The sequence below is a fragment of the Salvelinus alpinus genome, chromosome 19 (assembly GCF_045679555.1).
Source record: "Salvelinus alpinus chromosome 19, SLU_Salpinus.1, whole genome shotgun sequence".
Classification (NCBI taxonomy): domain Eukaryota; kingdom Metazoa; phylum Chordata; class Actinopteri; order Salmoniformes; family Salmonidae; genus Salvelinus; species Salvelinus alpinus.
Genome location: NC_092104.1, coordinates 8,085,522 through 8,100,665, shown reverse-complemented (window position 1 = coordinate 8,100,665; position 15,144 = coordinate 8,085,522). Strand labels below are relative to the sequence as shown.

The following is a 15,144-nucleotide window of genomic DNA, read 5'->3' as shown; positions in this document are numbered from 1 at the left end:
GAACAGAAAATAAACGAAAACACAGTGTCCCTCCGCCAGTCTACATAAAAAGGGGCCCACCTACACCATGGTATGTTCCTCTTACCCTTGCATCCTACCTACACAGTGGTCCGTACCATGATGCTTGAAATGGGGGAGGGCTCACTGGATCATCTGTAGGCTTCAATCAAAAACAGTACAGTTAAGTCCTGAGTGTAGCCAATTGTTTTGGCGTTTTGCAGGATGTGTCAAACATCTGACGTCCAATATTTATTCTTCAATTGATTGAATTCAGTCGTTGTTTCACTAGTGTTCCTCATCTCATCTCTTCTCCAGTTGAATGGTTTAATAAAGTTTGTTTTGTGCCCCCCCCCCCCCCCCCTTACTGGGATGTGCTTGTTTAAGGCTCTCCAGTCCTCTTCTTACAAAGTGTGCGTCATTAGCGACTTCCCGGCTTTCTATTGACTGGCTGGTTGCGGTGGCAGAGTTGTCATTGGTCCACCATTGGAGAGGGGGGCGGGTGCAGGCAGAGTAAACGACTGTTTGTGTGTGAAACAAACGGCTCGAGAGGAAAACTGTTTTTTAGGTTAGTCACAAGGCATGTTAACACTCAACTCTAGATGAGTTTCACCACCAAGTGTTCATGTGTACTGTGAGTTGTGTATACATGTGAGGCTACTTTGCCTGTGTGCATGTATTGATCGATGCTTGTCTGTGCATTTTGTGTGGGAAATGTGTGTTTCTGTGTATGTATATACACTGACTGTACAAAACATTAAGTACACCTGCTCTTTCCATGACCAGGTGAATCCAAAATGAAAGTTTTGGTCCCAAATTGATGTCACTTGTTACATCCACTTCAAAACAGTGTAGATGAAGGGGAGGAGACAGGTTAAAGATGGATTTTTAAGCCTTGAGACATGGATTGTGTATGTGTGCCATTCAGAGCAAGACAAAATGTTTAAGTGCCTTTGAACAGGGTGTGGTAGTAGGTGCCAGGCGCACCGGTTTGTGTCAAGAACTGCAACACTGCTGGGTTTTTCACACTCAACAGTTGTGTATCAAGAATGGTCCACCACACAAAGGACATCCAGCCAACTTGACACAACTGCGAGAAGCATTGGAGTCAACATGATCCAGCATCCCTGTGGAACGCTTTCACCACCTTGTAGAGTCCATGTCCTGATGAATTGAGGCTGTTCTGAGGGCAAAAGGGGGAGTGCATCTCAATATTAGGAAGGTGTCCTTAATGTTTTGTATACTCAGTATATATATGTGTGTTTGAATTAATAATCTTTTCAAGTTTTCTTGTCCATGTCTGTCTGTTTATCTCTCTGTGCCCAGTTCCAGGAATGGGCTGCATTGGTGATGGGGTCAGGGGTCGCGGGTTCATCATAGGCTCACACGCGGGGGGAGTATTTTGGGTTTTTTGGCACCTCTGTGAAAGATTTGAGCTCGTAAGGGATCCCCGTGTCCACCTCGATGGACTTGCGGGAGAATAGCAGCCGGATATCGTTGTGCAAGTAGATCTTCCCAGATTTAGAGCTCTGGAACCTAGGAGATTCAAAACAAAGCAGAACCATCACCGTTAATACATTGTGTGTAAAGCTACTAAGCTAAGCTCCATCAAACGAGGCGTCTCTGGCACAATGACTGATCAGCAAACAACCTGAAAGACAAAGTAAATGCCTTTGATTACATTTCTAAACATTCAGCATGGTTCTGAAATGCTATACAGTTTGTCTTCGCTTTCAACAAAGAAACAAATAAATAAATAAACAGGTGTGTGCATGGATGGATGGAGGGAAGGATGGAGAGAGGGATGATGGGTGGGTGGGTGGAGGGATGGATGAGTGGAGGGAGGGATGGATGAGTGGATGGATGATGGATGGATGGAGGGATGATGGGTGGGTGGGTGGAGGGATGGATGAGTGGAGGGAGGGATGGATGAGTGGATGGATGATGGATGGATGGAGGGAGGGAGGGAGGGAGGGAGGGAGGGAGGGAGGGATGAGTGGATGGATGAATGGAGGGAGGGATGTTTATTCCAAACAATAAGTGCATCCTATCCCAAGCGTACTGTACATGCCATACAAACCATCCAGAAAAATACAATGTCCACACCAAACTCCACTTTAAAATCAACCAACCAATGACCAGACAGACGTACCTGAGGTGTATCAGGTAGCAGAGAATCTTCCTCCTCTCTGTGGGTGTGGCCCTGGGCTCTGGAGGCCCATCCCCCTTCGCCTCTGGCCCCGCCTCCTCAACGGGAACCAGGAAGATGCGGTGACGCAGGAAGGTCATGTGATTGACGGGCATGTCCCCAAAGTTATAGGTCACGAGGAACATCTTCACCACAGTTTTATTGGGGTTGAATAAGGTCTGATGGAGAGAATATGGAGATATTGAATATGATACCTGTTTATAAGACTTGTTGGGAGAACATGGACTCATTCATGAAAAACACTCTAAACAAGGTCAAGCATTTGAATAAGGTCTGAGAAGGGAACATGGAGATGTTAGCCATTGTTGTGCCCATTGTGCTAGATCCATGCAAGCCAGTGCATACTAGGGCCAATTACGTTGGAAAACAAAGAGGCTCAAGAAGAGATTACAAAGTATAGAGAAGAGAGAAAAAGGAGAGAAAAGGAGTGAGAGTAACAGAGAGAGAGAGAGGGAGAGAGGGAGGGAGAGAGACTGGGAGAGAAAGAGAGACAGAGAGAGAAAGAGAGAGACAGAGAGGGAGAGAGAGAGAGATGGAGAGAGATGGAGAGAGACAGAGAGAGTGACAGAGACAGACAGACAGAGAGACAGAGAGAGAAAGAGAGATGGATAGAGACAGAGGGAGAGAGACAGAGAGAAAGAGAGCTAGAGAGATGGAGAGAGAGACAGAGACAGACATACAGAGACATGGAGAGAGACAGAGAGATGGAGAGACAGACAGACAGAGACAGACAGACAGAGAGAGACAGAGACAGACAGAAAGAGAGAGAGATAGAGAGACATGGAGAGAGACAGAAAGATGGAGAGAGAGAGAGACAGACAGAGAGAGACAGACAGACAGAGAGAGACAGAGACAGACAGAAAGAGATAGAGAGACATGGAGAGAGACAGAGAGATGGAGAGAGAGAGAGACAGACAGAGAGAGACAGACAGACAGAGAGAGACAGAGACAGAAAGAGAGAGAGATAGAGAAACATGGAGAGAGACAGAGAAATGGAGAGAGACAGAGACAGAGAAAGAGAGGACCATGAGACTCACCACTTGGATGGTCCCTGCTTTGGGTACGCTGTATCCCTTCTTTCCTAAAGGCTCCAAGGAGATAACCCCCTACAACAGAGAGATGAGCCGTCTTCACGTCGAGAAGTGGGAGAGCATTCAACAGTGTGCAGGTGTCTATTCTTCTTGCGTGACTTTACTTTTGAAATTATTTCAAGCTAGAATCTCTAATTGAAACAATAACAAAGCGTGACCCCGCCCCTGTTTTCGCTAAAAAGCTAAGGGAAGGGGCTGGAGAAATGTAATCACTCAAATTAATAGACAGAGCTATGGATGCAAGGACTGACCATACATGATAAACACATGATAGTTTTAACCATGTTTTGAAGCTACACACATTTACAGGTACATTGTTTACATTCATTGGAGTTAAACAAGCTTATATGTTGGGTTCTGATGGGGTACGGCAATATGCTGGGTTCTGATGAGGTACGACGATATGTTGGGTTCTGATGGGGTACGACAATATGTTGGGTTCTGATGGGGTACGACAATATGTTGGGTTCTGATGGGGTACGACAATATGTTGGGTTCTGATGGGGTACGACAATATGTTGGGTTCTGATGAGGTACGACAATATGTTGGGTTCTGATGGGGTACGACAATATGTTGGGTTCTGATGGGGTACGACAATATGTTGGGTTCTGATGGGGTACGACAATATGTTGGGTTCTGATGAGGTACGACAATATGTTGGGTTCTGATGAGGTACGACAATATGTTGGGTTCTGATGGGGTACGACAATATGTTGGGTTCTGATGAGGTACAACGATATGTTGGGTTCTGATGAGGTACGACAATATGTTGGGTTCTGATGGGGTACAACGATATGTTGGGTTCTGATGAGGTACGACAATATGTTGGGTTCTGATGAGGTACGACAATATGTTGAGTTCTGATGGGGTACGACGATATGTTGGGTTCTGATGGGGTACGACAATATGTTGGGTTCTGATGGGGTACGACAATATGTTGGGTTCTGATGAGGTACGACAATATGTTGGGTTCTGATGGGGTACGACAATATGTTGGGTTCTGATGGGGTACGACAATATGTTGGGTTCTGATGGGGTACGACAATATGTTGGGTTCTGATGGGGTACGACAATATGTTGGGTTCTGATGGGGTACGACAATATGCTGGGTTCTGATGGGGTACGACAATATGTTGGGTTCTGATGGGGTACGACAATATGTTGGGTTCTGATGAGGTACGACGATATGTTGGGTTCTGATGAGGTACAACAATATGTTGGGTTCTGATGGGGTACAACAATATGTTGGGTTCTGATGAGGTACGACAATATGTTGGGTTCTGATGAGGTACGACAATATGCTGGGTTCTGATGAGGTACGACAATATGCTGGGTTCTGATGGGGTACGACAATATGTTGGGTTCTGATGGGGTACGACAATATGTTGGGTTCTGATGAGGTACGACAATATGTTGGGTTCTGATGGGGTACGACAATATGTTGGGTTCTGATGAGGTACGACAATATGTTGGGTTCTGATGGGGTACGACAATATGTTGGGTTCTGATGAGGTACGACAATATGTTGGGTTCTGATGGGGTACGACAATATGTTGGGTTCTGATGGGGTACGACGACTGAACTGAAGCCCATGAGGCATTTACAGGTTATAGTCTTCAAGAATCAATGTATATCATTTATTTATATGCCTAAAAATGGATGCATAGTTCCACAGTGGCGTGGCCATCGACATTAGGGGGTTAACATAATTTCTCTCTCACACACACACACACACACACACACACACACACACACACACACACACACACACACACACACACACACACACACACACACACACACACACACACACACACACACACACACACACACACACACACACACACACACACTAACCAGGAAGGGCGAGGGTGCGCTGTGCTCTGAGATGTCGTAGTAAGTGACGTGTACAGGCAGAGTGGCGTGTTGAGGGCAGTAGGATCCGCTGGCACCGATCTCTGCTGTGAAGCCCTCGATACGACCCGACGGAGAGAAACGACCCTTCAGGATCGACTCCTGGAGAAGAAACAACAAGGAAGAGTGAGGAAGACCCACTACAGAGCACAGCTACTTCTATGGCCACGAGGAAGACCCACTACAGAGCACAGCTACTTCTATGGCCACGAGGAAGACCCACTACAGAACACAGCTACTTCTATGGCCACGAGGAAGACCCACTACAGAGCACAGCTACTTCTATGGCCACGAGGAAGACCCACTACAGAGCACAGCTACTTCTATGGCCACGAGGAAGACCCACTACAGAGCACAGCTACTTCTATGGCCACGAGGAAGACCCACTACAGAGCACAGCTACTTCTATGGCCACGAGGAAGACCCACTACAGAACACAGCTACTTCTATGGCCACGAGGAAGACCCACTACAGAGCACAGCTACTTCTATGGCCACGAGGAAGACCCACTACAGAGCACAGCTACTTCTATGGCCACAAGGAAGACCCACTACAGAGCACAGCTACTTCTATGGCCACGATGAAGACCCACTACAGAGCACAGCTACTTCTATGGCCACGATGAAGACCCACTACAGAGCACAGCTACTTCTATGGCCACGAGGAAGACCCACTACAGAACACAGCTACTTCTATGGCCACGAGGAAGACCCACTACAAAGCAGAGCTACTTCTATGGCCACGAGGAAGACCCACTACAGAGCACAGCTACTTCTATGGCCATGAGGAAGACCCACTACAAAGCAGAGCTACTTCTATGGCCACGAGGAAGACCCACTACAGAGCACAGCTACTTCTATGGCCACGAGGAAGACCCACTACAAAGCAGAGCTACTTCTATGGCCACGAGGAAGACCCACTACAGAGCACAGCTACTTCTATGGCCACGCGGAAGACCCACTACAAAGCAGAGCTACTTCTATGGCCACGAGGAAGACCCACTACAAAGCAGAGCTACTTCTATGGCCACGAGGAAGACCCACTACAGAGCACAGCTACTTCTATGGCCATGAGGAAGATCCACTACAAAGCAGAGCTACTTCTATGGCCATGAGGAAGACCCACTACAAAGCAGAGCTACTTCTATGGCCACGAGGAAGACCCACTACAGAGCACAGCTACTTCTATGGCCACGAGGAAGACCCACTACAAAGCAGAGCTACTTCTATGGCCACGAGGAAGACCCACTACAAAGCAGAGCTACTTCTATGGCCACGAGGAAGACCCACTACAAAGCAGAGCTACTTCTATGGCCACGAGGAAGACCCACTACAAAGCAGAGCTACTTCTATGGCCACGAGGAAGACCCACTACAAAGCAGAGCTACTTCTATGGCCACGAGGAAGACCCACTACAAAGCAGAGCTACTTCTATGGCCACGAGGAAGACCCACTACAAAGCAGAGCTACTTCTATGGCCACGAGGAAGACCCACTACAAAGCAGAGCTACTTCTATGGCCACGAGGAAGACCCACTACAAAGCAGAGTTACTTCTAAGGCCACGAGGAAGACCCACTACAGAGCACAGCTACTTCTATGGCCACGAGGAAGACCCACTACAGAGCACAGCTACTTCTATGGCCACGAGGAAGATCCACTACAGAGCACAGCTACTTCTATGGCCACGAGGAAGACTCACTACAGAGCACAGCTACTTCTATGGCCACGAGGAAGACCCACTACAGAGCACAGCTACTTCTATGGCCACGAGGAAGACCCACTACAGAGCACAGCTACTTCTATGGCCACGAGGAAGACCCACTACAGACCACAGCTACTTCTATGGCCACGAGGAAGACCCACTACAGAGCACAGCTACTTCTATGGCCACGAGGAATGTTGTAAATCTCTCTAGATATTTGGTAGAAACTCAAGTTCTGACAAAATACCATCATAAATTCAGTTACACATGTAGTTGTGTGTGTGTGTGTGTGTCATACCTCAAAGTTACCCAGTAGTGAACGGCTGATGGAAGAAGAGGGCCAGCCTGACCGAGCAGTGCGACCCAAGGTGTCTGTACGCCGCCCACTACATAGCTGTCGACTGCACACACACATATTTGTATTTTATCTTAAGAACATAAGTTAGCCATGCTAATTAAAGATGATGTTCTTGAAATGATGACTGCACATGGATCAACTAAAAAGGTAGAAAGGGAACATACCTTTTCAGGCGCATCCCACTTTTCAGCCTCCTGCTGGCTCCTCTGCATTCTGATAAACTCTGAAGGAGGACAAGAACAAGAGACAGCAGAACAGAACAAAAGACAGAAGGACAAGAACAAGAGACAGAAGAACAGAACAAGAGACAGAAGGACAAAACAAGAGACAGAAGGACAAAACAAGAGACAGAACAAGAGACAGGTGGACAGAACAAGAGACAGAATGACAATAACAAGAGACAGATGGACAGAACAAGAGACAGAACAAGAGACAGGTGGACAGAACAAGAGACAGATGGACAGAACAAGAGACAGAAGGACAGAACAAGAGACAGATGGACAGAACAAGAGACAGAATGACAATAACAAGAGACAGATGGACAGAACAAGAGACAGAACAAGAGACAGGTGGACAGAACAAGAGACAGATGGACAGAACAAGAGACAGGTGGACAGAACAAGAGACAGGTGGACAGAACAAGAGACAGAAGGACAGAACAAGAGACAGATGGACAGAACAAGAGACAGAAGGACAGAACAAGAGACAGGTGGACAGAACAAGAGACAGATGGACAGAACAAGAGACAGGTGGACAGAACAAGAGACAGAAGGACAGAACAAGAGACAGATGGACAGAACAAGAGACAGAAGAACAGAACAAGAGACAGAAGGACAGAACAAGAGACAGAAGGACAGAACAAGAGACAGAAGGACAGAACAAGAGACAGAAGGACAGAACAAGAGTCAGAAGGACAGAACAAGAGACAGAAGAACAGAACAAGAGACAGAAGAACAGAACAAGAGACAGAAGGACAGAACAAGAGACAGAAGGACAGAACAAGAGACAGAAGGACAGAACAAGAGACAGAAGGACAGAACAAGAGTCAGAAGGACAGACCAAGAGACAGAAGGACAGAACAAGAGACAGAAGGACAGAACAAGAGACAGAAGGACAGAACAAGAGACAGAAGGACAGAACAAAAGACAGAAGGACAGAACAAGAGACAGAAGGACAGAACAAGAGACAGAAGGACAGAACAATGAGACAGATGGACAGAACAAGAGACAGAAGGACAGAACAATGAGACAGATGGACAGAATGCAAGAAAGAAAGGAAGAGAGAGAGAGAAAAATAAAGAAAACAGGAAGGAGAATACATGGATTAGCACAATCCAGCTCCGATTAAAAACATTGATATTACTGTCATGCTCAAACTGTCATGATAATCATGATCTACCAAACAGATGTGTACCAAACTCACTAAAAGTGGCAGTAATAAAGCCTCCCTTGAAAAAGCCAAACCTTGACCCGGAAAATGTAAATTCGGCCTATATCGAACCTCCCATTCCCATCAAACATTTTAGAAAAAGCTGTAGCGCAGCAACTCACTGCCTTCCTGAAGACATATAATGTATACGAAACGCTTCAGTCTGGTTTTAGACCCCATCATAGCACTGAGACTGCACTCGTGAAGGTGGTAAATGACCTTTTAAAGGCGTCAGACCGAGGCTCTGCATCTGTCCTCGAGCTCCTAGACCTTAGTGCTGCTTTTGATACCATCGATCACCACATTCTTTTGGAGAGATTAGAAACCCTGAAGTACCTCGGCGTTACTCTGGACCCTGATCTCTCTTTTGACGAACATATCAAGAATATTTCAAGGACAGCTTTTTTCCCATCTTCGTAACATTGTAAATCAGTAAGTTTTTGTCCAGAAATTATGCAGAAAAGCTAATCCATGCTTTCGTTATTTCTAGATTAGACTACTGCAATGCTCTACTTTCCGGCTACCTGGATAAAGAACTTAATAAACTTCAGTTAGTGCTAAACACGGCTGCTAGAATCCTGACTAGAACCAAACAATGTGATCATATTACTCCAGTGCTAGCCTCTCTACACTGGCTTCCTGTTAAGGCTAGGGCTGATTTCAAGGTTTTACTGCTAAGCTACAAAGAATTACAGGACTTGCTCCTACCTATCTCTCTGATTTTGTCCTGCCGTACTTACCTACACGTACGCTACGGTCACAAGACGCAGGCCTCCTTATTGTCTCTAGAATTTCTAAGTAAACAGCTGGAGGCAGGGCTTTCTCCTATAGAGCTCAATTTTTATTGAATGGTCTGCTTAACCATGTGAGAGACGTAGACTCGGTCTCGACCTTTAAGTCTTTACTGAAGACTCATCTCTTCAGTAGGTCCTATGATTGAGTGTAGTCTGGCCCAGGGGTGCGAAGGTGAACGGCAAGGCACTGGAGCGACGAACTGCTTTGCTGTCTCTGCCTGGCCGGCTCCCCTTTCTCTACTGGGCTTCTCTGCATCTGACCCTATTACGGGGCTGAGTCACTGGCTTACTGGTGTTCTTCCATGCCGTCCCTAGGAGGGGTGCGTCACTTGAGTGGGTTGAGTCACTGACATGATCTTCCTGTCCGGTTTTGCTCCCCCTCGGGCAAGTGCGGTGGAGGAGATCTTCGTGGGCTATACTCAGCCTTGTCTCAGGGTAGTAAGTTGGTGGTCTGTTGATATCCCTCTAGTGGTGTGCGGGCTGTGCCTTGGCAAAGTGGGTGGGGTTATATCCTGCCTGGTTGGCCCTGTCCGGGGGTATCGTCAGACGCAGCCACAGTGTCCCCTGTCCCACCCCTGTCTCAGTCTCCAGTAGCTATGCTGCAATCGTCTATGTGCCGGGGGGCGAGGGTCAGTCTGTTATATCTGGTGTAATTCTCCTGTCTTATCTGGTGTCCTGTGTGAATTTATGTATGCTCCCTCTAATTCTCTCTCCCTCCCCTCCCGGAGGACCTGAGCTGCCTGCGGCTAGGGAACCCGGACCTGTTCACCGGACGTGCTACCTTGTACCGGACCTCCTGTTTCGATCCTCTCTCTTCCTCTCTCTACCGCACCTGCTGTCTTGACCTCTGAATGCTCGGCTATGAAAAGCCAACTGACATTTACTCCTGAGGTACTGACCTGTTGCACCCTCTACAACCACTGTGATTATTATTATTTGACCCTGCTGGTCATCTATGAACATTGGAACATCTTGAAGAACAATCTGGCCTTAAATGGCCGTGTACTCTTATAATCTCTACCCGGCACAGCCAGAAGAGGAATATATATTTCCATTTCCACACAAATACATACATAGTTCATAGTGCATTACACATGCAATAAACACAATAACGAATGCAGTTGAGTAATGAAGGTACATACCTGCCTGTGTATCAATATGTGTGTACGCTGTGTGTGTGAATGTCTGTACGTAGTCACTACTTACCGGGCAGAGAGTCCAGGATGCTGCTTCAGACACAAACACATTCCCCATGTCCAAACTACCGCTCGTACTAAGGGTTACCCAGTCCTGGCTGCCCACATCCTTTGGCGCTAATTCTTCCCAGGCTAACCCCTCTGTAGCTAGCATCTCACTACCTAACAATTGACTAGCTATTCCCTCTCTAACTAGGTCCTCTCTAGCTACCCCCTTTCTAACTAGCTCCTCTCTAACTAGCTCCTCTCTAGCCAGGTCCTCTCTAGCCAGGTCCTCTCTAGCCAGGTCCTCTCAAGCCAGGTCCTCTCAAGCCAGGTCCTCTCAAGCCAGGTCCTCTCTAGCCAGGTCCTCTCTAGCCAGGTCCTCTCAAGCCAGTTCCTCTCTAGCCAGGTCCTCTCAAGCCAGGTCCTCTCTAGCCAGGTCCTCTCTAGCCAGGTCCTCTCTAGCTAGTTCCTCTCTAGCCAGGTCCTCTCTAGCCAGGTCCTCTCTAGCCAGGTCCTCTCTAGCTAGTTCCTCTCTAGCCAGGTCCTCTCAAGCCAGGTCCTCTCAAGCCAGGTCCTCTCTACTGTAGCTGTCCCCTCCACTGGGGCTATATCAGCCTGGTCTATCCTCACACTCACTGTGGACATGTTATACTCACTACCTACCTACCTCTCGCTCTCTGTCTATCCTCACTGTGGACATGTGTCTCTCTCTCTCTCTGTCTCTCTCTCCATGTTATACTCCCTACCTACCTCTCTCCTTCACTTTTCACTTCCCCTTTCACCTCCCTGTATCTCTCCCTCTAGTCTCTCCCCCCTTTGTCACTCACACGGCAACACCCCCCCCCATCATCTACCTAGCCTGTGTCCCAAATGGCACCCTATTCCCTATGTAGTGCACCAATTTTGACCAGAGCACCACGGTCAAAAGTGCCCTATTCAAAAGTAGTGCACTAAAATAGGAAAAGTGTTTCTGGAAGCCAGTGGTTCGGTATCTAAACGGGGGAGCCAGAAAGACCTGTGTGGTTTTGTAGGGAGGTGGGGGGGGGTTGTATTGGGGCGACAGCGACACAGGCAGGCAGATCATGTAGTGTAGGGAGAACAATGGAGGCCACCTCAATAGACTTGATTCTGGAGCCACTCGGCTGGTTCCAGCACCATACGTGGTGTGTTCATAATGACCAGCCTGGGAATCCATCGCGCTCTTCCTCTCTCTTCTTCTCTCCCTTTCCTCTTTCTTTTCCTCTTTCACTCTCATCATGTTTCATTCTCTTGGGCCATCTAACTCAGTCTTTCATTCTCACCACCCCCCCTGTCTGTTTTACTGGAACAGCTCTCCCCCTCTTTCCCTCTAACCCGCTGTCTGTTCATCCTCTTATTAAATGTCAGACAATGACAAGCCTGAAAGCTGTGTGTGTGTGTGTGTGTGTGTGCGCGCTCGGGTTGAACATTTTCCTGGTATTTTACAAATGTTCCATCCCGAGAATAAATCACTTTTCTCCCGGGTAACCCGGTTTTCCCCTCCAAAACCGGAAGTGTCATTCAAAGGCATTATAAATATGTCTGGATTTGATTAGAGCTTAGATCTAGCCTGATGAGTCGAGCCCTATATTAATGACATTTAATTTTAATTTTATTTCACCTTTATTTAACCAGGTAGCCCAGTTGAGAACAAGTTCTCATTTACAACTGCGACCGTGCCAAGATAAAGCAAAGCAGTGCGACAAAAACAACACAGAGTTACACATAAACAAACATACAGTCAATAACACAATATAAAAATCTATATACAGTGTGTGCAAATGTAGTAAGATTAGGGAGGTAAGGCAATAAATAGGCCATAGTGGCAAAATAATGACAATTTAGTATTAACACTGGAGTGATAGATGTTGCGATGATGATGTGCAAGTAGAGATACTTGGGTGCAAAAGAGGAAAAATAAATAACAATATGGGGATGAGGTAGTTGGGTGGGCTATTTACAGATGGGCTGTGTACAGGTGCAGTGATCAGTAAGCTGCTCTGACAGCTGATGCTTAAAGTTAGTTTGGGAGATATAAGTCTCCAGCTTCAGTGATTTTTGAAATTTGTCCCAGTCATTGGCAGCAGAGAACTGGAAGGAAAGGCGGCCAAAGGAGGAGTTGGCTTTGGGGATGACCAGTGAAATATACCTGCTGGAGCGTGTGCTACAGGTGGGTGTTGCTATAGTGACCAGTGAGCTGAGATAAGGCGGGGCTTAACCTGGCAAAGACTTATAGATGACCTGGAGCCAGCGGGTTTGGCCACGAATCTGTCCCCACCCTGAGCGTTGAGGATTCATCATGCAGAGGCCGTAGAGAAGACAGATTTAGACATTGCATATTATTTAACAGTTCCATTTCACGCCATCTTGTTTATAAATAATGTATTATAATTTACTGGTTTCTCTCAGTTATTTATCCCGGGAAAAGGGAGTGGTTTTGGGCAGTAAATCACAGTAAATCTCGGTAACCGGGTTCCAACCATTCAACTCTCGTGTGTGTGTGTGTGTGCCTTTGTGTGTGTATATTACGTGCCTGTGTCAGAGGAGGCTGGTGGGAGGAGCTATAGGAAAACTGTCTCATTGTATTGGCTGGATAGAATAAATGGAACAGAGTCAAGCATGTGGTTTGATCCCGTTCGATTTATTCCATAACAGCCAATGAGCCTGTGCCCCTATAGCTCCTCCCACCAGCCTCCTCTGGTGTTTATATGTGCCTGCTTGTGCTAGTCTGTGCTCCTCACCTTGGTGTGGTCCGGGCCCTGTGCGTTGGGCAGCAGATGATTCCAGAAGGGGGCAGCCTTGGCATCGGTGCCCCTGCAGGAGGCCAGCCCTAACCCCGGGGCCAGCAGGGCCAGACGGCTCCTCTTAGAGGTGGAGGGGCCCTCGTCCTCCGAACACGACTCTCCCGTGTCGCTGGATGATAGCAGTTTCTTCTTGGCCGGGCAGGGACCCGAAGAGATCCCACGGAGGCTGCTGGTGCTGGGGGTCTTCTCCACGGAGCTCAGGCCGCTGGTGCTGGGGGTCTTCTCCACGGAGCTCAGGCCACTGGTGCTGGGGGTCTTCTCCACGGAGCTCAGGCCACTGGTGCTGGGGGTCTTCTCCACGGAGCTCAGGCCACTGGTGCTGGGGGTCTTCTCCCCGGAGCTCAGGCCGTTGGTGGAGTTGAAGGCGGTGGCACTGGGATGGGGCGGTGAGGACTCCAGCTTGGCCCCCCACTCCCTACCCTCCCCTGGCTCCTGGGGGTCTGTGGTGGGAGGGAAGCGGTGAGAGAGGGAGCCTGGAGGTCCTCCAGGAGGACTAAGGGTGTCGAATGCCCCAAGGGCCCCACGGGGGCCGTCAGTGCAGCAGTTGGGCTGATGCTGTCCCAATGAGGAGCCACTACTGCAGCCCTCCCCAGACCCTCCAGGATTGCCCAAGGAGCAGGCTGGCGCGTCGCCCCCAGGACGAGGCTCTGTGCTGGGTAAGGGGCTGTGGGGCTCGACCATGGGGGATGGTTTGGGCGAAAGCGGGGCCCATAGGTCCGGGACGGGCCTGTCGTGATTGTGCTGGGCAGGGCGTCTGGCGGGGGTGTGGCCCGGAGAGAGGGGGGCAGGTGGGGGGGATCTAGGCGACAGGCCCCCATCTGATTCTCTGTGATCCACCATGATGCAGGAGGATACAGGCCCCTTCCCTACCCCTAACCCCATTCCAACCCCCATTCCGATATCCACCCCTACCCCAGGTCCTGACCCTGACAGCACCCCTCCATCCCTTTCCCTGTCTACGTCCCCAGCCAGGTGGGGCCATTTGTGGGTTAGATGGGACTCCTCTTGACCCCCACCCTGTCCCCTCTTGACCCCCACCCTGTCAGTCCGCTGGACCTGACCCGGCTGGAACTGCCCCGGCTGGGCCTCACTGGTTTTGGGGAGCTCGGAGGCTGAGAACCCCCCCAGCTGGGAGAAGATGGAGAGCTGGTAGACCTTCTGGAGACGCAGCTGCTCATGACCAAAGGGCTTGGGAACCACCACCCCTGGTCGCATCACCTCAAGGTCGGGGACCTGTGAGGGGGCCGCGGGAGGAGGCACGTCCCCATCCTGGGATGGAAGCTCCACAGGAGCCAGCTCCTCCTTGCTGCCGCGTGTCAGTTCTACGTGAATGTGCCTCATGGCTGCTTGGGTTCAGAGGTCAGAGGTCAGAGCCTTAAAGTGTCTGAGAGAATTTGTGCAACAGGAAGTCAAGTAGCAGCAACAGGAAGTTCTAGAAAGTGCAAGGAGGCGGAGATTGACGTTCTACAGTAAGATAGGTCCTATACTTCCTGTTGTGATGTCATCAGTGTAAACTAGGAAGCAGAGTTGCACAGCACCTGAGGAGAAGCAAAGGTGTAATAATAAACATATTAGACACACTTATTGACTAGCAAACAATAACAAACAGACGTAGAAACTCAACACACAACTGTTTGCCCCAGAATG

The 15,144-nt window shown here is 48.6% G+C and overlaps 1 protein-coding gene across 9 annotated transcripts in view; it reads right to left on the bottom strand.

Annotated features, from left to right (window-relative positions):
• Nucleotides 1-337: 337 nt before the first annotated feature.
• The window catches only part of LOC139544944 (atos homolog protein B-like), a 45,931-nt gene continuing 31,124 nt past the window's right edge, over nucleotides 338-15,144 (bottom strand). For 7 of the 9 annotated variants that reach the window (XM_071352176.1, XM_071352173.1, XM_071352175.1 and 4 more), the window contains exons 4-11: nucleotides 13,435-15,035; nucleotides 12,913-12,972; nucleotides 7,437-7,495; nucleotides 7,213-7,315; nucleotides 5,156-5,314; nucleotides 3,244-3,312; nucleotides 2,150-2,364; nucleotides 338-1,533 (exon numbers count right to left, since the gene is read on the bottom strand). In XM_071352176.1, coding sequence (XP_071208277.1) covers nucleotides 1,380-1,533; nucleotides 2,150-2,364; nucleotides 3,244-3,312; nucleotides 5,156-5,314; nucleotides 7,213-7,315; nucleotides 7,437-7,495; nucleotides 12,913-12,972; nucleotides 13,435-14,838 — 2,223 coding nt within the window. In that variant the 5' untranslated portion in view covers nucleotides 14,839-15,035 and the 3' untranslated portion in view covers nucleotides 338-1,379. Of the gene's footprint in view, nucleotides 1,649-2,149; nucleotides 2,365-3,243; nucleotides 3,313-5,155; nucleotides 5,315-7,212; nucleotides 7,316-7,436; nucleotides 7,496-12,912; nucleotides 12,973-13,434; nucleotides 15,036-15,144 lie in introns of all 9 variants that reach the window. The other 2 variants (XM_071352181.1, XM_071352180.1) reach the window with 2 other exon arrangements.